This window comes from Triticum aestivum, chromosome 2A (genome assembly GCF_018294505.1).
Source record: "Triticum aestivum cultivar Chinese Spring chromosome 2A, IWGSC CS RefSeq v2.1, whole genome shotgun sequence".
Taxonomy (NCBI): domain Eukaryota; kingdom Viridiplantae; phylum Streptophyta; class Magnoliopsida; order Poales; family Poaceae; genus Triticum; species Triticum aestivum.
Window position 1 is genome coordinate 197,071,246 of NC_057797.1, and position 17,911 is coordinate 197,089,156.

Sequence of the window (17,911 nt, forward strand, 5' to 3'; positions counted from 1 at the left end):
TGAACATCAGAATCATTACCAAGAAACGAAAGTACCTGATAATTTAATTGGCGTGCGCGAGATCTAGTAATTGGTCCAGTATGTATAGCAGTAGGGGTTGTGGGTGTAACAATGGTATTGATGTCCTTATCAAGAGTACTAGGAGATTCCTCCTATAAATATTCAGACTTGAGATTTGGATGAATATGGTACCTTATGATGAATAAAGCAGCATAGTTTTGTTGTTCTGTCAGCGGCGCGGCTCCAGCCGGGAGAGGAGACTCAGAGGCTGAATTGCACGTGCAATCCCACGAGATGCAAGACTGATCTTGATGTCCATAGCCCATGTAGGATAGTTGTGGCCATTGAGGGCAAGCTCCTCAAACTCTTTGGCGGTCATCTTTGCCTACATGAGAAACCAGAGATAGTTAATTTACAGGTGGTAAATTAAAAACCGTCATGGTTCTGTAATAAGAATGCAAAAATTTGATACTCAAGTGAAAAACTTGAAAAATTCTCAACCTCAATTGTGTAAACATAACACATTGAAGATCACTTAGATCTTACAATAATGGGCTACATTGCCATTACCTCGTGTATGCTACAATTCATATTTAAGGAGGGAGAAATATTCAAAAATTTGTAAGTTTGGTATATGCGAGAGAAGATGATCTCGATCGCAAAAACATGTTCAAGAGAACTTGATATGTGATAAACATATGGAACATGTCATTCTTCCCGGATGAAATCCGGTACTTTTTTTATATTATCAATCATTGCATGATATAAAGAGGTAATATCAGTGGCGGTCATAGGACTTGCATCTGATGTTCAGTTTAGTGCTCAAAGTTACAAAATATGTCATTACGGTCATATAACTTGCCTATGCGTGCAAATACGGTCACTTCTTACGTATCCAACTGTATCTCGTGCTCACGTGGTGTCTCAGCATAAATACGGCCCACACATCACTGGCTGTGAATACGGCCCACACTTCACTGGCTGTGAGTGTTGAGGCGTTGCGTGAGCCACACATTACCTTTCTTTTGAGAAAAAAACAACCTCGATTTTTATTTAATTACGGACATCTCAGCACATAGTGTCTTCCAAAAAAAAGAGGATTAAGAAATAGCACCAGGAGACTCGAACCAACGTCCTCCACAATAAAAGATAACTGCACTAGCCACTCGACTAAGAATAAATTCATGTGAAACAAACAGACGAAAACCTTTTTTAATACAATGTTCACTCAGCCAACAAAGGAGTAAATGAAAACTAAAAACATGTTGTGTTATTTCCCGCAGGAATAAATTGATGTAAGAAAAAAACTTATATTTTGTTGTTGTGATGTTTAAAAAATGCCATACGTTGTAAAAAAAAGTACGTGACATTTAAAAAAACATTGTAAAAAGCATTTGTGTAATGAAAAAGCGTAAGTTGCATTTCAAAAATGTCCACGCATTTCCAAAAACAATGTTCACGCAGGGAATAGAATTGTTCATGTGTATGTTATTATTAATCTTGTTCTATTTAAGAAAACTACGCCGGGAATAGAAATTCGCCATGACATCTGCATATTATCACAGAGAGAATGGGATCATTCTGTTTGAGTGAACAATTTTTTTCAAGTATAAAATTATTCAAATTTTAAATTTCTTGTGGACAAATCAGCTGAACTATATTTTTCTTTTACCAAGATTTTCAAATTTAAAATTATTCAAATTCAAACAAAATATTCCGCTGATTTTCCTGAAAGAAATTTACGTACATTTATTCTGCACTATATCTTCTTTTATCTAGATTTTTAAATTTGTAACAAATCGAATTCAAAAAAATAGTTGATTTGTGCGAAAAATTTACGTACATGAATGTTGACCTATATTTTCCTTTATCTAGATTTAAAAACTTAAAATTATTGAAATTCGAACGCAATTTCCGTTGATTTTTCCAAAAAAAAATACGTGCATTCATTCTGCACTAGATTATTTAAGTTAAAATTATTCGTATTTAAACAAAACTTTAGTTGATTTGTCCATAAAAAAGTTTGTACATTCATTCTGCACTATATTTGCAAATTTAGTATTGTTCAAATTCATAAAAAAGTTTAGTTGATTTGTCCGAAAAGTTTATCTAGAATATAAGTTATTTTCTTACATAGAAAAAAAGAGTGAAGAATACAAAAGATAAATTGTGTATAACTCTTTGATTGCACATGCGGCGAGCTAGTCAGTAGGTTTTAACCGAGGCTATCCCTTTTTTGCATAGCTTTTCCCGTTTTAATTTCTACTTCATTCGCTACTGTCCATATTATATAAAGCTAACTGCGTGTAATAATCGTCAAACATCAGTTGGTTGAGTGGTTCGGATAACCCTCAGCCATTGACAGTGGGCCTCCCGCAACGTTGGCACGCCACATGTGCGTGGGATACGGACGGATACGATAGAAAACACTGTATATGAACAAAATGACAAGTTAGATGACAAAAACACGTATTTTACAAGTTTATGCATCAAACTGAATGTCGTCTGCAAGTTCTATGACTGTTGGTGTATTTACCTCTAATATAAACACACTAATAATTACGCAAGTCCTAACCTAGATTAAATCTAGAACTGGACTAGAAAGTGAGTAGCTGTCAAACTAGGTACTAAACAGTACTAATTATAGTTTAAAACTGCACTAATACAATAATTAGTACTAATGACTAATGAAATAGAAAAAAAATGAATTTCCGTAGCCACAGAGGAGGCAGCTGGAGATCACGCAGGCGCCTGGGCCTGGGCCTGCACGGCCTTTGGCCAGCCCACGCGCGGCCACGCCGCATAAGAGAGGGAAGGGACGGATCGCATGGGGAGCTCCTATTCGGCACATTCAGCGCCGCTGCCTAACTGGCGCCCGCGCGCGACGCCAATTGGGCCGGCCCAGAAATCTGCGAAAAAAAATGCGAAGAGAAAAAGGGGTTAGCAAATGGATGGAACGGGATTCAAACAAGCATCGGTGCGCTGACGACTTGGCAAGACAACCAATAGATCAAGATGGCTTTGTTCTCTAAGATGCGAAAACTGCTTTATGTAACACTTCGTTTAGTACAACATATGTTTTGGACACATATGAATCATTTGAAAAAAGAAAAACGTAAAATTAAAAAAAAATCATAGAATTGCTATAGAAAAAGTTCACCAGTATGGAAAAAACAGTTCAGTTTTTTGAAAAAGTTCATGGGGTTCAAAAAAGTTCATTGATTTTGTAGAATATTTCACAAATTCGAAAAAAAGTTCATCGATTATGAAAAAAATCATCTATTCGATTTTTTCACAAATTTTAAAAAATATTCATCAATTTTGAAAACAGTTCACAGAATTTGAAAAAAGTTCATCAAATCCGAATAAAAGTTCACAAATTTGAAAAAAAATCATTGATTTTGAAAAAAGTTCATATGATTTGCAAACAAATCATTGATTTTGAAAAAAGTTCATATGATTTGCAAACAAATCATCAATTTTTAAAAAAGTTCATCCAATTTGAAAAAAAAATCACCAAATCCATAAAAAAAGTTCATTGGTTTGAAAAAAGTTCAGCAAATTTGAAAAAATAGTTCATCGATTTGAAAGAAAGTACATAAAATTTGGAAAAAAGTTCATCAAATTCGAAAAAAGTTCAAGAATTGAAAATTAGTTCATCGATTTTACAAAAAAAAAGGGAAACTGAAAAAAAATCATGCATTTATCATTTATCAAAAAGTGTGGGAATAAAGAAAGAAAAAAGAAAAAAAACAAACAAAATCGTACGAAAAACGATAAGTAAATCTATAGAAAAGAAGGTATTTTGTCACGTCCCAAGGAGGTGGTTCGATTGTTACAGCGGTGTACTTTAAATCTGTAGGTCGCGGGTTCGAGTGCCACCTACCTCACTGATTCTTGCAAATTAACGAAGCAGAAAAAATTAACCGGGCCGGCCCAGCTCGCGGGGGGCGATGTGCGCTGCAGGCGCCCGTTAACGAAAATGCACGTTAACCGGCTCCTGCAACGTCAAATAGGATTTACCGATCGGATGAGGGTAAGACTATCCGACACCTGCACCCCCTATGCTTGATCCCCATCACTGGACGGCGCCGCCAACGGGTGGGAGAGGCCGCCGCTGCATCCTCTCGTGGCTCCGGTGATCAACGGTGCTGCACCGTCGAGCTCTCCTCGTCCAAAGAAGATTCAACGACGACGGGATCTAGGCGGGCTCCTGGTGGCGCGGCGCTGGCAAAGGCCGAGGCTCGCCGGAGCCGAAGAGCCAGCCGAAGCACTGCTCAGTGCGGCTGCTCGAGCCCGCGACCGTCTCCTGTTGAGGCGTGGCGGTGGCGTCGGCGCCCTCCATGCCAGCTCCAAGGCGGACGACTCCGGAGGCGCCGGTCGGTGCGGAGACGAAGGCGAGGGCCTCCTCCTCGTTCACGACGGCGCGCATCGGCACAAGGATGTAGCCGGGTGGGCCGGCGGCGGGCGTTGGCGTCGACGGTGCGAGCCACGCGGCCGGCGGAGGAGGTGGTGGAGGCGAAGACCCAGGGGCACCATGGAGGCGCTCGGGCCGACCACTAGCCAGGGGTCGAGCCCCATGGGCGCCTAGCCACGGGCGCAAGGAGCACCGCCGTGGGCGCGTCCAGCGGCGCGATGGCTGCCAAGAGCGCCACGTCCAACGGCGTTGCGGCCGAACTGACGGATGGCTTGCATCCGGCGACGGAAACGCCGGAGTCCACCCACTCCATGGTAGCGACGACCATCCTCGCGGATCAGGCAGAGGAAGGAGGAAACGAGGCTAGGCATCTCACCGGCAGTGAGTGCTCCCTCTATTCTCCTTTCTCTATTGTTTCTTTTGCTCTCGCTGGTTGTTCTACGTGCGTGATAATACCTGTCTTTGTCAATGGTTACACGAGATAACGTGTTTGAGATTGAAAAGTGAAATACCTGTCTTTGTCAATGGTTACACGAGATAACGTGTTTGAGATTGAAAAGTGAAATACCTGTCTTTGTCAATGGTTACATGAGCCCCTTATATGATATGAAGAGACACGACGATCCTTCCAAGAGATCAAGGGAGACTGTTTGGGCAAGGGGAGATTTTCCCCTAATTGCAAATTGTAATTAATTCCAACTATATGGTCATGTTTGTTGTCTAAGATTGATAGAACAACAATGGGTCAATAATAACCACCGCAAAAAGTGAGGCAAATGGTCCAGCACTCCCAAGTTCTTATGTGTCTTTTATAGTGCAAAGTTTATTTTTAATCGCATATATGATGCATCACATGTGAGAAGAAAGCAAGAGAAAAGAGGGGACAGTTGAGAAACAACAGACATGGAGAGCGCAGCCTAACCAGACGATAGCCCAGATAAGTAAATAAAACGATACAAAAAAATAGCAGCGACTTGCAAGAATATATATAAACAAGATGATAATATGACATGAGGAAAATGCCGCCAAGTTAACCGAGTATTAAAGTCTGATCACAAAGGATATTGGCCAGAAGCCACTGGAGGCATCAAGTCGAACCCTAGTGTTCCTCCTAGTCCCGACAAATATTTGGTTAACTAACCTCTACCCCTCCATGATCACAAAAATATTCCCAGACAGACACGCACGGGAGCCAACTCGAAATAGCATCCAGCTGCCTGCGACAACCAGTGTCCATCCGCAACAATAATTTACCACCACTAACAAGTCTCAATAGTAGAAAGGAATACATCTTCTTCACTTCACAGTAGGAAGGGGCTCCTCGAATACAATGGTCGCCTAGCAAGCATCTGATGGGTATATTTGCAGTTGTTTCGATCAAAAAGGTGGGGTGGCTGGGTGCAAAGATATGGGATCAACTCCTTGGCGACAACACCCATGAATTGGTAATAAGCTGAGGATAAGACATCAAGTTAGATCTTTGTAATTTGACACCCACGATATTCATTCACATTCATGCATGTACTCTAGCTGATTATTATTCTATCACCAACAGAAAAGAGCTAACTGGTATGCAATTCTAAGACGCCTGCCTGTACTAGAACGGCTTACCTAGCAACAAACACTTATGTCAACATGAAGGCATCCAACTTTGACCTCTTAAGATGCTGCGGTCTGAAATCCTCCAACTTGAGATTGGAGCTAGTCTTGGCCTCCTTCAAGAAGGAATCCCCCTTTTCTGTTTTGATCCACTCCAAGACTGCCCCTAGGACATCAGCTGCGATGCCTTCCTGCACAAGGTGTCCAGGCTCCTCTCCGCCTTCTTCAATCAATTTACCTACGTCTTGCAAAACCAGTATCTTCTCCACCACAAACCTTGCAAGAAGTCGTCCAAGATACTCTGCCGCTCTTGGAGAATCACTTAGAGCATCTTCCAATGAAGCAAGAACAGATGAAAGCCTACAAATATGGTCAAAGTCAGCCAGCACTCACCAGTGAGCATCAATGGGCAATGCAAGAACAAAGGAACTCACCCCACAATGAGCTGTGGCTTGCTCAATAAATTATATCCACCGTTGTAAAGCCCGACAAAGAGCTTTGCCAACAACTCTCTTTCCATATCTTTCCTCTCAAAGGAATCATTTACCCAAAGTGATACAAGAGAAGGATAGAAGCTCGGAGCATTCAACTCTTCAATACACAATGCAACTTCCTTTTCATCTTTCGCACTGCCAAAACAATAACATGTTAGCACACGACATAATGGAAACTTGGCACGTTAATACTTTTTCAGAAGAAAACAGAGAGACCACTACTCAACAACAAAAAATCCCAAATATTCATTCGTAAATAAAATACAGACTTACAAGTTGAAGTAAAATTATTAGGAAGTGGTTATATACACTCCATTTTGTGGTAGGGTCTATATATTTTATGAAAAGTAAAGTTGTATCCTTTCTGATTCTAAGGTGTTGAATTTGGACCCTTGGCAAAAAGTTGCCACCACAACCTCGTACACGAGAATTTCACAACAATAAACTTTGAGATTTGCAGAGACGCGAGAAAGAGCTGGTAGGAAGTACTAAGAGTCTAACAACACAAAATCATGACGTCCTAGTCTCACAGCAGCAGTATTACAACAAATTACCAGTTGCCGATAGTAGCACATTATTATCATCTACTCCCTCCGTCCGGAAATACTTATTATCAAAATGAATAAAAGGGGATGTATCTATACGTATATTAGTTCTAGATACATCCCTTTTTATTCATTTTGATGACAAGTATTTTCGGACGGAGGGAGTATGTGTTACAAAGAAAATAATAGACCTTAAATAGTAAGACAGGCATCACCTTGAAAGTATAACCTATAATATCTAAGCTCAAGTCAGGTGTGTGCTGAAGAAATATCTTGTACAAACACTTAGTTAGAAAGTATTACCTATAATATTCCCGGATGGTTGCAATAGATTTCTCTCTCAATTCCTCCTCGGAGTATGATTTATTTCCTGAACGACCCTCCTGGCTGGCAGGTCTGTGTGAAGAACTAGCAGATTGTGCAGCAGGTGCTATTCTCCCAGAAAATCGATCTGGAATTCTAGAGCTAGTGTCTTCTCTTGTTGTTGAAGGCACAGAATTGTACCCATTAGGACCAGATACAATCCTGCGCTGGTCAACAACACTAGGAAGTTCAGAATTTGATACCGGTGGCTGCCCTCTTAAAGACATACCCCTAGCAAGGCCACCTTGTGGTCCAAGAGTGATAGCTTCGTCCTTCACAGAACGCTGGGGAAGGGGAACAGTTCTATCAAACTGATGCCTTTCCTGCTCATACCGAATATCTTGATTACCAAATCCACGCCCTCGTTGCTGAGGACCTGGAGATACCAATGGTGCTGCTGAGCCACGGGAGCCGTAATCCATAGAGGGTGCCCCTCTTCTTGGAAGAGAACTAACGACTGGACCACGAGACCTACTCGATTGAGATTGAGCATGTCTTTCCTGAGCTGCATCCCTGTGAACCTCATCGATCTTCTTGGGGCCATCCACTTTACGCCTTTGCTGCCATTTGTTCTTCCTGAGATCGATTGAATCTCTGAGCAGGAATCTAACACGGGAAGATATCAGTTGACTGGTTGACAGGTTGCGCATTCTATCAAAATATGCATCCATATGTTCCTTAGCCTTTGGATGATCTATCATCTCTCCAATTGTACTCATCAATTTGCATAGTGCTTCAATGTTCTCCTCATCTGGATTCTGATAATTTCCCAACAATTTTTTGATGCATTCATGCATGATGCGCTCTGTCAGCATCCTCTTTTTGTACAATTCTCCAATCAACCTAATATTACCCAGCATGCGCCTTCGAGCTTTAACTCTCTTTTCTTCCCTTTCCTCTTTCGTTTGCTTAATCTCACCTTCCTCCTCCGTTTTATCTGCTTCAGCTTCCTCTCTTTCACCCCTCTCAAACTCCTCTTGGCACTTGTTCAATAGCAGTCTCTTGAATGTAATCTTTTCATTGTCCTCACTAAAGTCTGGCAGTGCACCAGCCAAATGGGAACAGAAGTTGGCGTACATTTCACAGAAAGTTGGTTCCATCAATGCTTTGTCAAATATCTGTGAAATCACCCCAGTAAGAGTTGACACATTGTCAATGTTCACCTCTTTCACTTGTTCAAAAAGCTTGTCAAAGTTTTGTGGGGTCAGTTTATTCAGAATGGCTTTCAGCTGCCTCTGCTTTGCCTGCTCCTCATCAGAAACTTTGCCGACAACATACTTTTTCTCGGCTTTGTGCATTACTTGCATGGGTGTAACAGGAGATGGGATCAGACCCTTTTGCTGCCATCTATCTGCATCAGAGCCACTGCGGGGTACTTGAGGAGCATTGGATTGTGGTCCCACAAGAAGTGCAGCACGTGGATTCCTCAAAACACCATGAGTGCCTCCTGGGCCGCCACGGTAATTCGTTGCTGGGCCGTTTGTCAAGTCCATGTGGGCATCACGGTTAGGACTGTAAGGAACACCTGATTTTAACCACTTATCATCATCCATAGCAGGACCACGGCGATCACCACGAGATGTTGGTCTATCAGATCCCCTTGCAGAACTTGGGTGAGGTTCCCGATCAATAACATAGGATTTTCCTGCCAAATCTTTGAATAGCGTACTAGTGACAGTATCCATCTGGATGCCAACAGGAAGACTAGAATACTGATGTGCAAAAGTTAGCAGAAAATCACGAGAATATTTCTTTCGGCCATTAGCTTCAGTCATATCAGAATCTGGCAGTTGAACTGCACTAGCCTGGTTTCCAGAGTCCGAACTTTCCAGCTTTGGAGTAGACATGTCTGCTGCATCCTCCCAATCATCCGGCTCAACTTTTTTCTTTCCGTCATCCTCGCACATCGCCTCCCTTTCTGATTCCTCAGGCAGCACATGTGTCCCGTCGACTGTTGAAGAACTATCAGCACCCTCTGATGTGGCAACACTCTCAGACTGTTCTTGTGGTCCTTTGTATGCATTGTAAAGATCTGAGGTCCCAGCAGCATCAGCTTTTGAAAGCATTTCCTTCCGCTTCTTCTTTCTCCCAGCTGCAGACTTCGTTCGGGTAAGCTCTGCAGTAGGTTTTTCCCTTGATAAGGGTCTAACAGAACCTGTTGGTGCGGCACTTGATTGCTCAGTGCTTGACTCATCCTTCGCTCCATCTGCATGTTTCACTTGCCCCTCAGATGCAACTGAATGATTCACAGGCAACATGCCAGGAGTAATACCGGAAACAGCTAATCCGGTTTCCTGAATGCTACTTCTGATATCTTTATCATTGGCAATTTGGCTGGTAGACTCTGATGAGGTTCCAGAATTGGCCTCAGACACATCATTGGCATCCACAGAAGCTGATAAAGTTTCAGTATCCTTATTAGGTGATGTATTCATCAAACCGTGCTCCTCCGGTACAGATGTTGTGCACTCCTTGGGTAGCTCTTGCGGGTCAGTTACAAAAGAAGTTGCATCTGAATTACCAGGCTTTGAAGTTGCCAATGATGCCTGCTCAGCCAAGTCCACCATGCAGTCATGCGATTCATTTTCAGTAGAATCAGGCATAATTTTGACATCACCAGATTCAGGTGAAATTTGGTGAGTTATTTCAATCTCCTTAGATTTAACAGCAGCAACACCTAAGCTTTCTACTGCTTGGGGCTCCCCACTGCTCGCAGAGGACAATTTTGCAGAGCTGATTACCGTGGCAGGAACATCAGCAGCTGGCAATGCAAGCATGTTAGAAAATCGAAAAGAGAGACAATTCATCAATTCTTTCATTAACTTTTTAAAAAATAGAGTGCATACCATTTACTGATGTGCTGTCAGCTTCACTTTTACCAAGAATAGGAGAAATACTACTTCCAGATGTTGCTGATGTCAAGCCTGAACCCTTTCTGGCTAAATCCACATGTTCACTATCGAAGCTCTTTGTTTCCATGTGACCAACCACATCATCTCCAACCTTCACAGAAGTTTGCCCCTTCAACTCTTCGGCAGGGGAAGCAGGCTGAATGGATGCAATATGTGAGTATGTTAAGCAAAGAAAACATGTGCTAAAATGCAAAAACAGTGCTAGGAATAGGAAACGAGAAAAGAGTACCTGTGGTTGTTGTGGCAAATTCTTTGTGTCATTTCTAGTTGCATTTTTCTTGTTATCCTTAAGTGAATTAGTTATTGGAAGGGATTCTTTCTTTTCATCAGCTCCGGTCAAGAATGAGGGTGAATTTGCACCAGAATATGTCGCTGCATCAGTTTCTGACTTTGCAGCTTGAATCGGTAAGGGTGGAGTCACCGTGGTGGGATGCTTCTCCACGGCAGATGGTGCTGTACTTTCCTTGGAATGCTTCTCTGGGATAGATGGTGCCTTACTCTCCTTCTCAATAACTGGTTTATTCGAAACCATAGCACCAGAATTAACTTCATTATCCTTTTGTCGATGTTGTACCGCATGGTCAGCGACCCTGAACTTAGAAGCATCTGATCTACCTGCAGGCATACTTATCTTGACCGAGGGAACAGGTTTCTCCATGTGCAACCCACCTTGTGGTTTGCCTATGAGTTGGGACTGACCAGATGTTGCAGGCCCAGCTATGTTGTCCTTGTGGCTGGCAGGAACAGTATTTGACATAGATGGGTTCATGAATGGAATTGATTGACCAGCTTGGGTGGCAGGATAACTAAACCTGCCCTGTGATCCAGTGGGAACAACACCAGCAGTGCCGGAGTAATACGTACCTGACTGGTTATACGAGGTCTGCTGTGGATTAGTATAGTAAACCATAGGTTGAGTTGCAACACCACTGACTTGCTGCGGTTGCACTGCTACATTAGGTGAAGGCCGCCCGAGCACCACTTCTTTGTTAGTATTTGGATCAGTAATTTTGATATTACTGCTCTTTCGGGGAGCAACAAGCTTATTCTGCTGTTGCTGAGGATACTGTGTAGCCATGTTCAAATTAACATTGCCCAATTGAGGAGGGATTGTATGAGCAACAGACGGATACATCATGGTTTGTCCTTGATGCATCATTTGCTGATGCAATTGTTGCTGCATATTTTGGACATACATCTGCTGCTGAACCTGGGATGCATTGCCACCAGGCAATCCAATGGGCATCTGCATTGAGCTTGGGACAACTCCCTGATTGTGACCACCAAACTGTAATGGGACTGTTTGTTGTTGATGGTGAAAATGCATCGGCATGCCCATCCCCGGTAAAGGTTGAACAGAGGGCCTCTGTGGCGCAAAATTCTGAATTGAAGGAGAAACATGCACATCTCTCTTCACTTGGGATGGAACAAGAGCATCTTTCCTCGTTTGCTGTTGCTGTGGCAGTGGTTGCTGCTGTGGTGGGGGCTGTTGCTGCTGCTGCTGCGGCTGGGAATGATGCTGCTGCTGCGGCAGGGGATGATGCTGCTGCTGCGGCAGGGGATGATGCTGCTGCTGGGACGAGGGATGCTGCTGCTGCAGCAGCTGCTGTGGTGGGGGATGCTGCTGCTGCTGTGGCGTGGGATGTGGCTGTTTTAGAGCTGGTGGTATAGGCATAGATGGTGCAACCTTAGGTCCATCTGAAAGTACCTGAAGAGCATGGAAAGATAACGTGAAAATAGATTCTTTTCAAACGTTGAAACCTAAAAAGACTACCGTTACAATATATTAAATAGACATAAACAAGAAAAACACTTGTTTAAAGGCTCCAGAAACTAGATAATTCACAGGAACAAAGATAATTTTCTACAGCACGGTACATCCAGCAAATATTGACTGCCTCTAAAGAACAGCTATGCATATAGCTAACATAAAATAAGAAATAATTACGCAGGGAATAAGTACAAGATACCTGATTACGTTTCTGCTCATCCAAATTGGGAGGAGCTGAGCTTGTCCTAGCAGGAAATTGCTACACAGAAGTTTTTTGTAAATTAGAACAAGTCAGAAAAGAACCAGAAACTGAAGAAATTTGAACCTCAAGATGCAAGCTGGAAAAGATAGGGAACGCAACATACCGGGAGACCATTCATGTTCATGTTTATACTACCAAACTGCAAGTTAAATCCCTTTGATGATTCCCCTGAAACAAAAAAAAAAGAACACAAACAAAACAGCAGAATGTTACCAGGCAAACATGTCTACTATCCGAACAATGATCTATAGAGAAGGTGCGCACCACCACCACAGATGGTCACAGCACATGTTAGTCATCGCATATATACAATTTCTAAAGTGCAAAAGGAGAAGTGAACCAAACCTTTTGGCGCACCCTGAGGAGCCGGTGCATTGGAGCTCTTTGGTGGTGCCTTGGGGCCAGCCCGAGGAATATTCTTTGGCAGGGGTATATATGTTGGATTTTCACTGGCAGGTGACATGGAGGGTGCTTGCAATCCGGGTGAATCTGCACATTGAGAACATGCATGCAAACAACAAAAACACGTCAATTAGCAGTTTTGCTTCGTTCCAATTGCAATGCAACGACACAGCAGAATGGGCCGTGGAATCACCATGATGCTGGGGCCGTGGCGCGGAGACAGGAACATGGACAGGCGCATTCTGAGGCACGGGAGGGCGCGGAGGCGTCTGCAGGGGCCCAGGTGCCGGGGCGGGCTGGAAGCCAGTGGTGTCTGGCTGGTTCACCACCCTCTGGTGACCGCCATGGCCATTGCCAGGCTTCCTGAAGCTGCAATCGAGATCCAAGGTCACATTAAAACCCTAGCTTCTCCGTCATCATAGGATCAAATCACATAGCATCACGGAATCATCAGGAGAAAAGGGGGTCGAACGGCAGGTACCTGCGGTTGGATGAGAGGGGAGGCTGGCCGCCGGAGGGGCCCCCGGCGCCCTTGCCCGCGCCGCCGACTCCGCCTCCGCGGTGGCCGCCGAAGCTGTTAGAGCGGCCGCCGGGTCTCCTCGCGTGCCCCTCGCCCCTGTCCCCTCGCTGGGACATAAATCCGCTCTTCCCTTCCGATCTCCTCCTCCTCCTAGTTTAATTCCCCTGATCCAATCACAACGAACCACCCAGAAATAAATCGCCGGGAAATCCGCCCGCGCACGAAAACGAAACGAAAAGGAACAACCCTGGCCCGGGGCCGCCACACGGCGCGACGGGCCTGTCTAGGTGGTCGGCGGCGGGCGTACCTTGGGGCCTCGGAGGGCGGCGGCGCCTAGGGTTTGCGGTCGTGTCCAGTGGCGAAGACGAGGGGGACGGACGAGCTGAGATGGGTTTGGGTTGGAGGGGTGGGGGGAGAAGTGGGAGCGAAGCGAAGGGGAGAGGCGACACGTCGGGCACAAGTAGTAGGGCAGGGCAGCAAATCGGGGGCGATACGAGTTGGAATTACCGACGAAATAAGCAACCGGAAATCTCGACTGCTAATCCCCAACTGATTTCGATTTAATTTAATTTAATTTGATTTAGTTCCGGTTAGGAGAGAGAGAGACCCTTGAGCGGTCAGGTCAAGGAGGTCAGATCAGATGCGATTGGATGGCTGGCGTTCCTCCGGGGCGCCGCTTTGGTCGCTCGCCTTGGCCTCTACTAGGACTCTACTAGCCGCCCGTGTACTCGCTGGAGTAGTAGGCTAGGCACGCGTGTGCGCTCCGGACCCTCTTTTCTCCTGCTCGTGCTCCTTATGGTTACTTTGTACTATAAATGATGAAAGCATTTAACTATATTTCCCTCGAAAAAAACATTTAATAATTATATAAGGGCATCTCCAACGTTTGTCCTTCAGTGGACCGGCGGGGACCGTGCCGGTGCGGCACGCACCTTTTTTTTTTTCGGATCCGGCCATTCAAAACTATCCGCATATATTTCAAACGAATTTAAATAAACTAGACAAATTGTATCAAACATGACGGAATTTATTAAAGTTCGGACATACTTCCTTTGATTTTATTTACTCTGCATATTAGTTTTGATCAAATTCAAGCTTTACAAACTTTGACAAAGTTTATAAAAAAAATTAACATATACAATAACAAATCAATACCATTATATTCAATGTGTTGGAAATATGAGCAAATTACTACGAGATTTAATTCGAATAAACAGAAGAAAAATCATGATTACAGTAGCAAAGATTGAACTAATCATGCGAACTAGCATAGTAGATGAACAGATCACATCTAGGGCACATACTAGAAACATGAATTCTACCACGATCTCGAACAGGAAGGATAGAATCACATACGGTGCAGCGGGAGCAGCACCGCCGGCGTTGACGTTGTCGCCCATGTCGTCGAGGATGAGGTTGCCGAGATCGGGGAAGAAGTCGTCGTTCGTGAAGTTGTCGCTGCCAGCAGTCGCGCGAGTGCGCTCCCCAAAAACCTGATCCCCCCTCTCCCGTACAGGATCACGAGAGGCGGAGTTTCGGAGGCCTGCTGTCCCTTCTCCCGGTGCACGCCGAAAGAAGAGATGTAGAAGACTTGCTTGGCGGCGCAATGATCTGGAACGATGGTGAGAAACCATACGAAGCGGCGGCGGCGGCTAGGGTAGACGTCTGCCTGACTATATAGTGCGGACCGGGTTGGTCGTGGGAGTAAACACAACGTGCATAGCTCTGTCCTCAGTTCGGCTCAATCCCGCAACCCGCGACGCGTCGTTACGAGGCGTGGCGTGGTGAGGCAAGCGAGGAGGAGGAGTGCGCGTGTAGGTCTCCTCTTCTCATGCTCATACAAGTGGTAGAAGAGCTCACCTTATAAAGAGGTGCAACTCTCTCTCAACTTATGAGGTGGGACTAAACTTTAGCCTCACTCACTCCACTCACATGTGTGCGTGAATGGGCCAAGAGAATTTCAGAATTTTAACTGAGCTTTGGGCCAAAAGCCCATTAGCAAATTCCAACAATCCCTCACAAAGTCTCACTGGCACATCTCACCATTTGGTTCCAAAACATTGTTTATATACCGGTGCTTAGTGGAGACTGTGAAGTTGAACTTCCACTTAGAGATTTATGCTACACTTGATCACAACTTAAATAGTGGACTATGCCTTGAACTACAAGTTTTCTGCGAGACTAGTTTCACACAAATTCTTGACCGATACTGGGCTGCCGCAAGGCTTCCCCGCGGGTGGAGCGTATACGTCGTACTCCAGGGCCTTTTCATGAATTTATTAGAGAACACCCAATTCTCACAAACTGCGACGTTAACAGTCAATTCATATAGATGTGTTCATCAGAAGATGTTCCACAGGACAACATCTCTGCTTACCCGAATAAGCCACTTGGAACACATTAAGATAAGTATCAATCTGCCATGCATATCAGGAGAGTATTGCATCTTCACGGGATCTCCGATCACATAGAATGGGTTACCACTATGGACAACTCATGCGATGGGTCTCAGTCTCATCTCCATCGATGCATTATCTATCACATTACGTGATAGACCCTTTGTGAAGGGATCTGCCAAATTTTTCGACGTTTGGATATAATCCAACGTAATAACTTCGGAGTTCCTCAATTTTCTGACAGATTTTTGTCTCCTCTTCAAATGTCTTGAGAACTTCATATTGTCCTTAGAACTGTTTATCTTGACGATCATAGTTTGATTATCACAGTTCATCGGGATAGGGAGTATTGGTTTTTCAACCATAGGTAAGTCCATCAAGAGCTCACGAAGCCACTCTGCTTCAACAGTGGCAGTGTCTAATGCTGTGAGTTCTGCTTCCATAGTTGACCTCGTTAAGATGATCTTGTTGCAAGACTTCCAATAAACAGCGCCACCACCAAGCGTAAAAACATAACCACTTGTGGCCTTAATCTCATCCGCATCAGATATCCAGTTTGAGTCACTATAACCCTCCAGTACCCTTGGATACCCGGTGTAGTGAATCCCATAGCTCGCGGTGCCTTTCAAATAGCGCATAACTCTCTCAAGCGCATGCCAATGATCATCCCCCGGTTTTGACACAAACCGACTCAGCTTGCTCACAGCAAACGAGATGTCAGGCCTCGTGGCACTGCCAAATACATAAGTGAGCCAATAATCTGAGAATACCTCAGTTGAACTCTAGTAGTCCGTTGATTCTTTCGAAGCAACACACTAACATCATATGGAGTTGGAGAAGGCATGCAGTCGCTATACCCAAAACGACTCAAGACCTTTTCCACATAGTGAGACTGAAGCAGTGTGATCCCACCATTATCATCTCTCAACAGCTTGATGTTTAAGATAACATCAGCTTCTCCTATATCCTTCATCTCAAAACAGCGATATAAGAAATTCTTAACCTCCTTGATTAAATCAAGTTTGGTTCCAAAGATCAATATGTCATCGACATACAGACAAAGAATAACTCCTTCGCCCCCGCCATGGCGATAGTACACACACTTGTCACCATCATTTACTACAAAGCCGACAGCAGTTAACGTTCTTTCGAACTTCTCATGCCACTCCTTAGGAGGGCTTGTTTAAGGCCATATAAAGACTTTAATAACTTGCACATCTTTCCTTCCTGACTAGGTACTACAAAACCATCTGGCTGATCCATGTAAATTTCCTTCTTCAACTCTCCATTGAGGAAAGTCGTCTTAACGTCCATTTGATGAATGAGAAGACCATGTGAGGCAGCCAGTGATAGTAGCACCCGAATTGTGGTCAGTCTAGCCACGAGTGAGTAAGTATCAAAGAAGTCTTCACCTTCTTTCTGGGTATAACCCTTAGCCACGAGCTGTGCCTTGTACTTTTCAATCATACCATCAGGTCTAAGCTTCTTCTTGAACACCCACTTACATCCTACAGGTTTGCACCCATAAGGACGGTCAGTGATCTCCCAGGTTCCGTTAGCTAAGATGGAATCCATCTCGCTACGAACAGCTTCCTTCCAGTAGTCAGCATCAGGAGATGCATAGGCTTCTGAAATAGTCCTGGGTGTGTCATCCACAAGGTACACAATGAAATCATCACCAAAGGACTTTGCAGTCCTCTGTCTCTTACTCCTCACAGGAGTTCCATTGTCACCCTCAATAGGATTCTCAACGTGTTCCATCGCAATGGTGGGTTCAGGAATTACAACGAATTCCTCACTAGATGGAGTAGGTATCTCCTGGTTTGGTGAACTCGACATATCCTGAAGGAAATATGCCCTAGAGGCAATAATAAAGTTATTATTTATTTCCTTATATCATGATAAATGTTTATTATTCATGCTAGAATTGTATTAACTGGAAACATGATACATGTGTGAATACATAGACAAACAGAGTGTCACTAGTATGCCTCTACTTGACTAGCTCGTTGATCAAAGATGGTTATGTTTCCTAGCCATAGACAAAGAGTTGTCATTTGATTAACGGGATCACATCATTAGGGGAATGATGTGATTGACTTGACCCATTCCATTAGCTTAGCACTTGATCGTTTAGTTTGTTGCTATTGCTTTCTTCATGACTTATACATGTTCCTATGACTATCAGATTATGCAACTCCCGTTTATCGGAGGAACATTTTGTGTGCTA

The 17,911-nt window shown here is 43.9% G+C and overlaps 1 protein-coding gene across 1 annotated transcript; it reads right to left on the reverse strand.

Moving 5' to 3' along the window:
* Window positions 1-5,402: 5,402 nt before the first annotated feature.
* On the reverse strand, window positions 5,403-13,776 carry LOC123188312 (eukaryotic translation initiation factor 4G-like). The gene is made up of 12 exons (XM_044600362.1): window positions 13,593-13,776; window positions 13,247-13,449; window positions 12,959-13,134; window positions 12,709-12,852; window positions 12,467-12,531; window positions 12,301-12,360; window positions 10,560-12,038; window positions 10,265-10,466; window positions 7,359-10,179; window positions 6,451-6,645; window positions 6,029-6,376; window positions 5,403-5,870 (listed from the first exon to the last, which is right to left on the reverse strand). Exons 2-11 carry the CDS (start codon window positions 13,399-13,401, stop codon window positions 6,043-6,045), a joined length of 5,631 nt encoding a protein of 1,876 aa, XP_044456297.1. The 5' UTR covers window positions 13,402-13,449; window positions 13,593-13,776; the 3' UTR covers window positions 5,403-5,870; window positions 6,029-6,042.
* Between the last annotated feature and the right edge of the window lie 4,135 nt (window positions 13,777-17,911).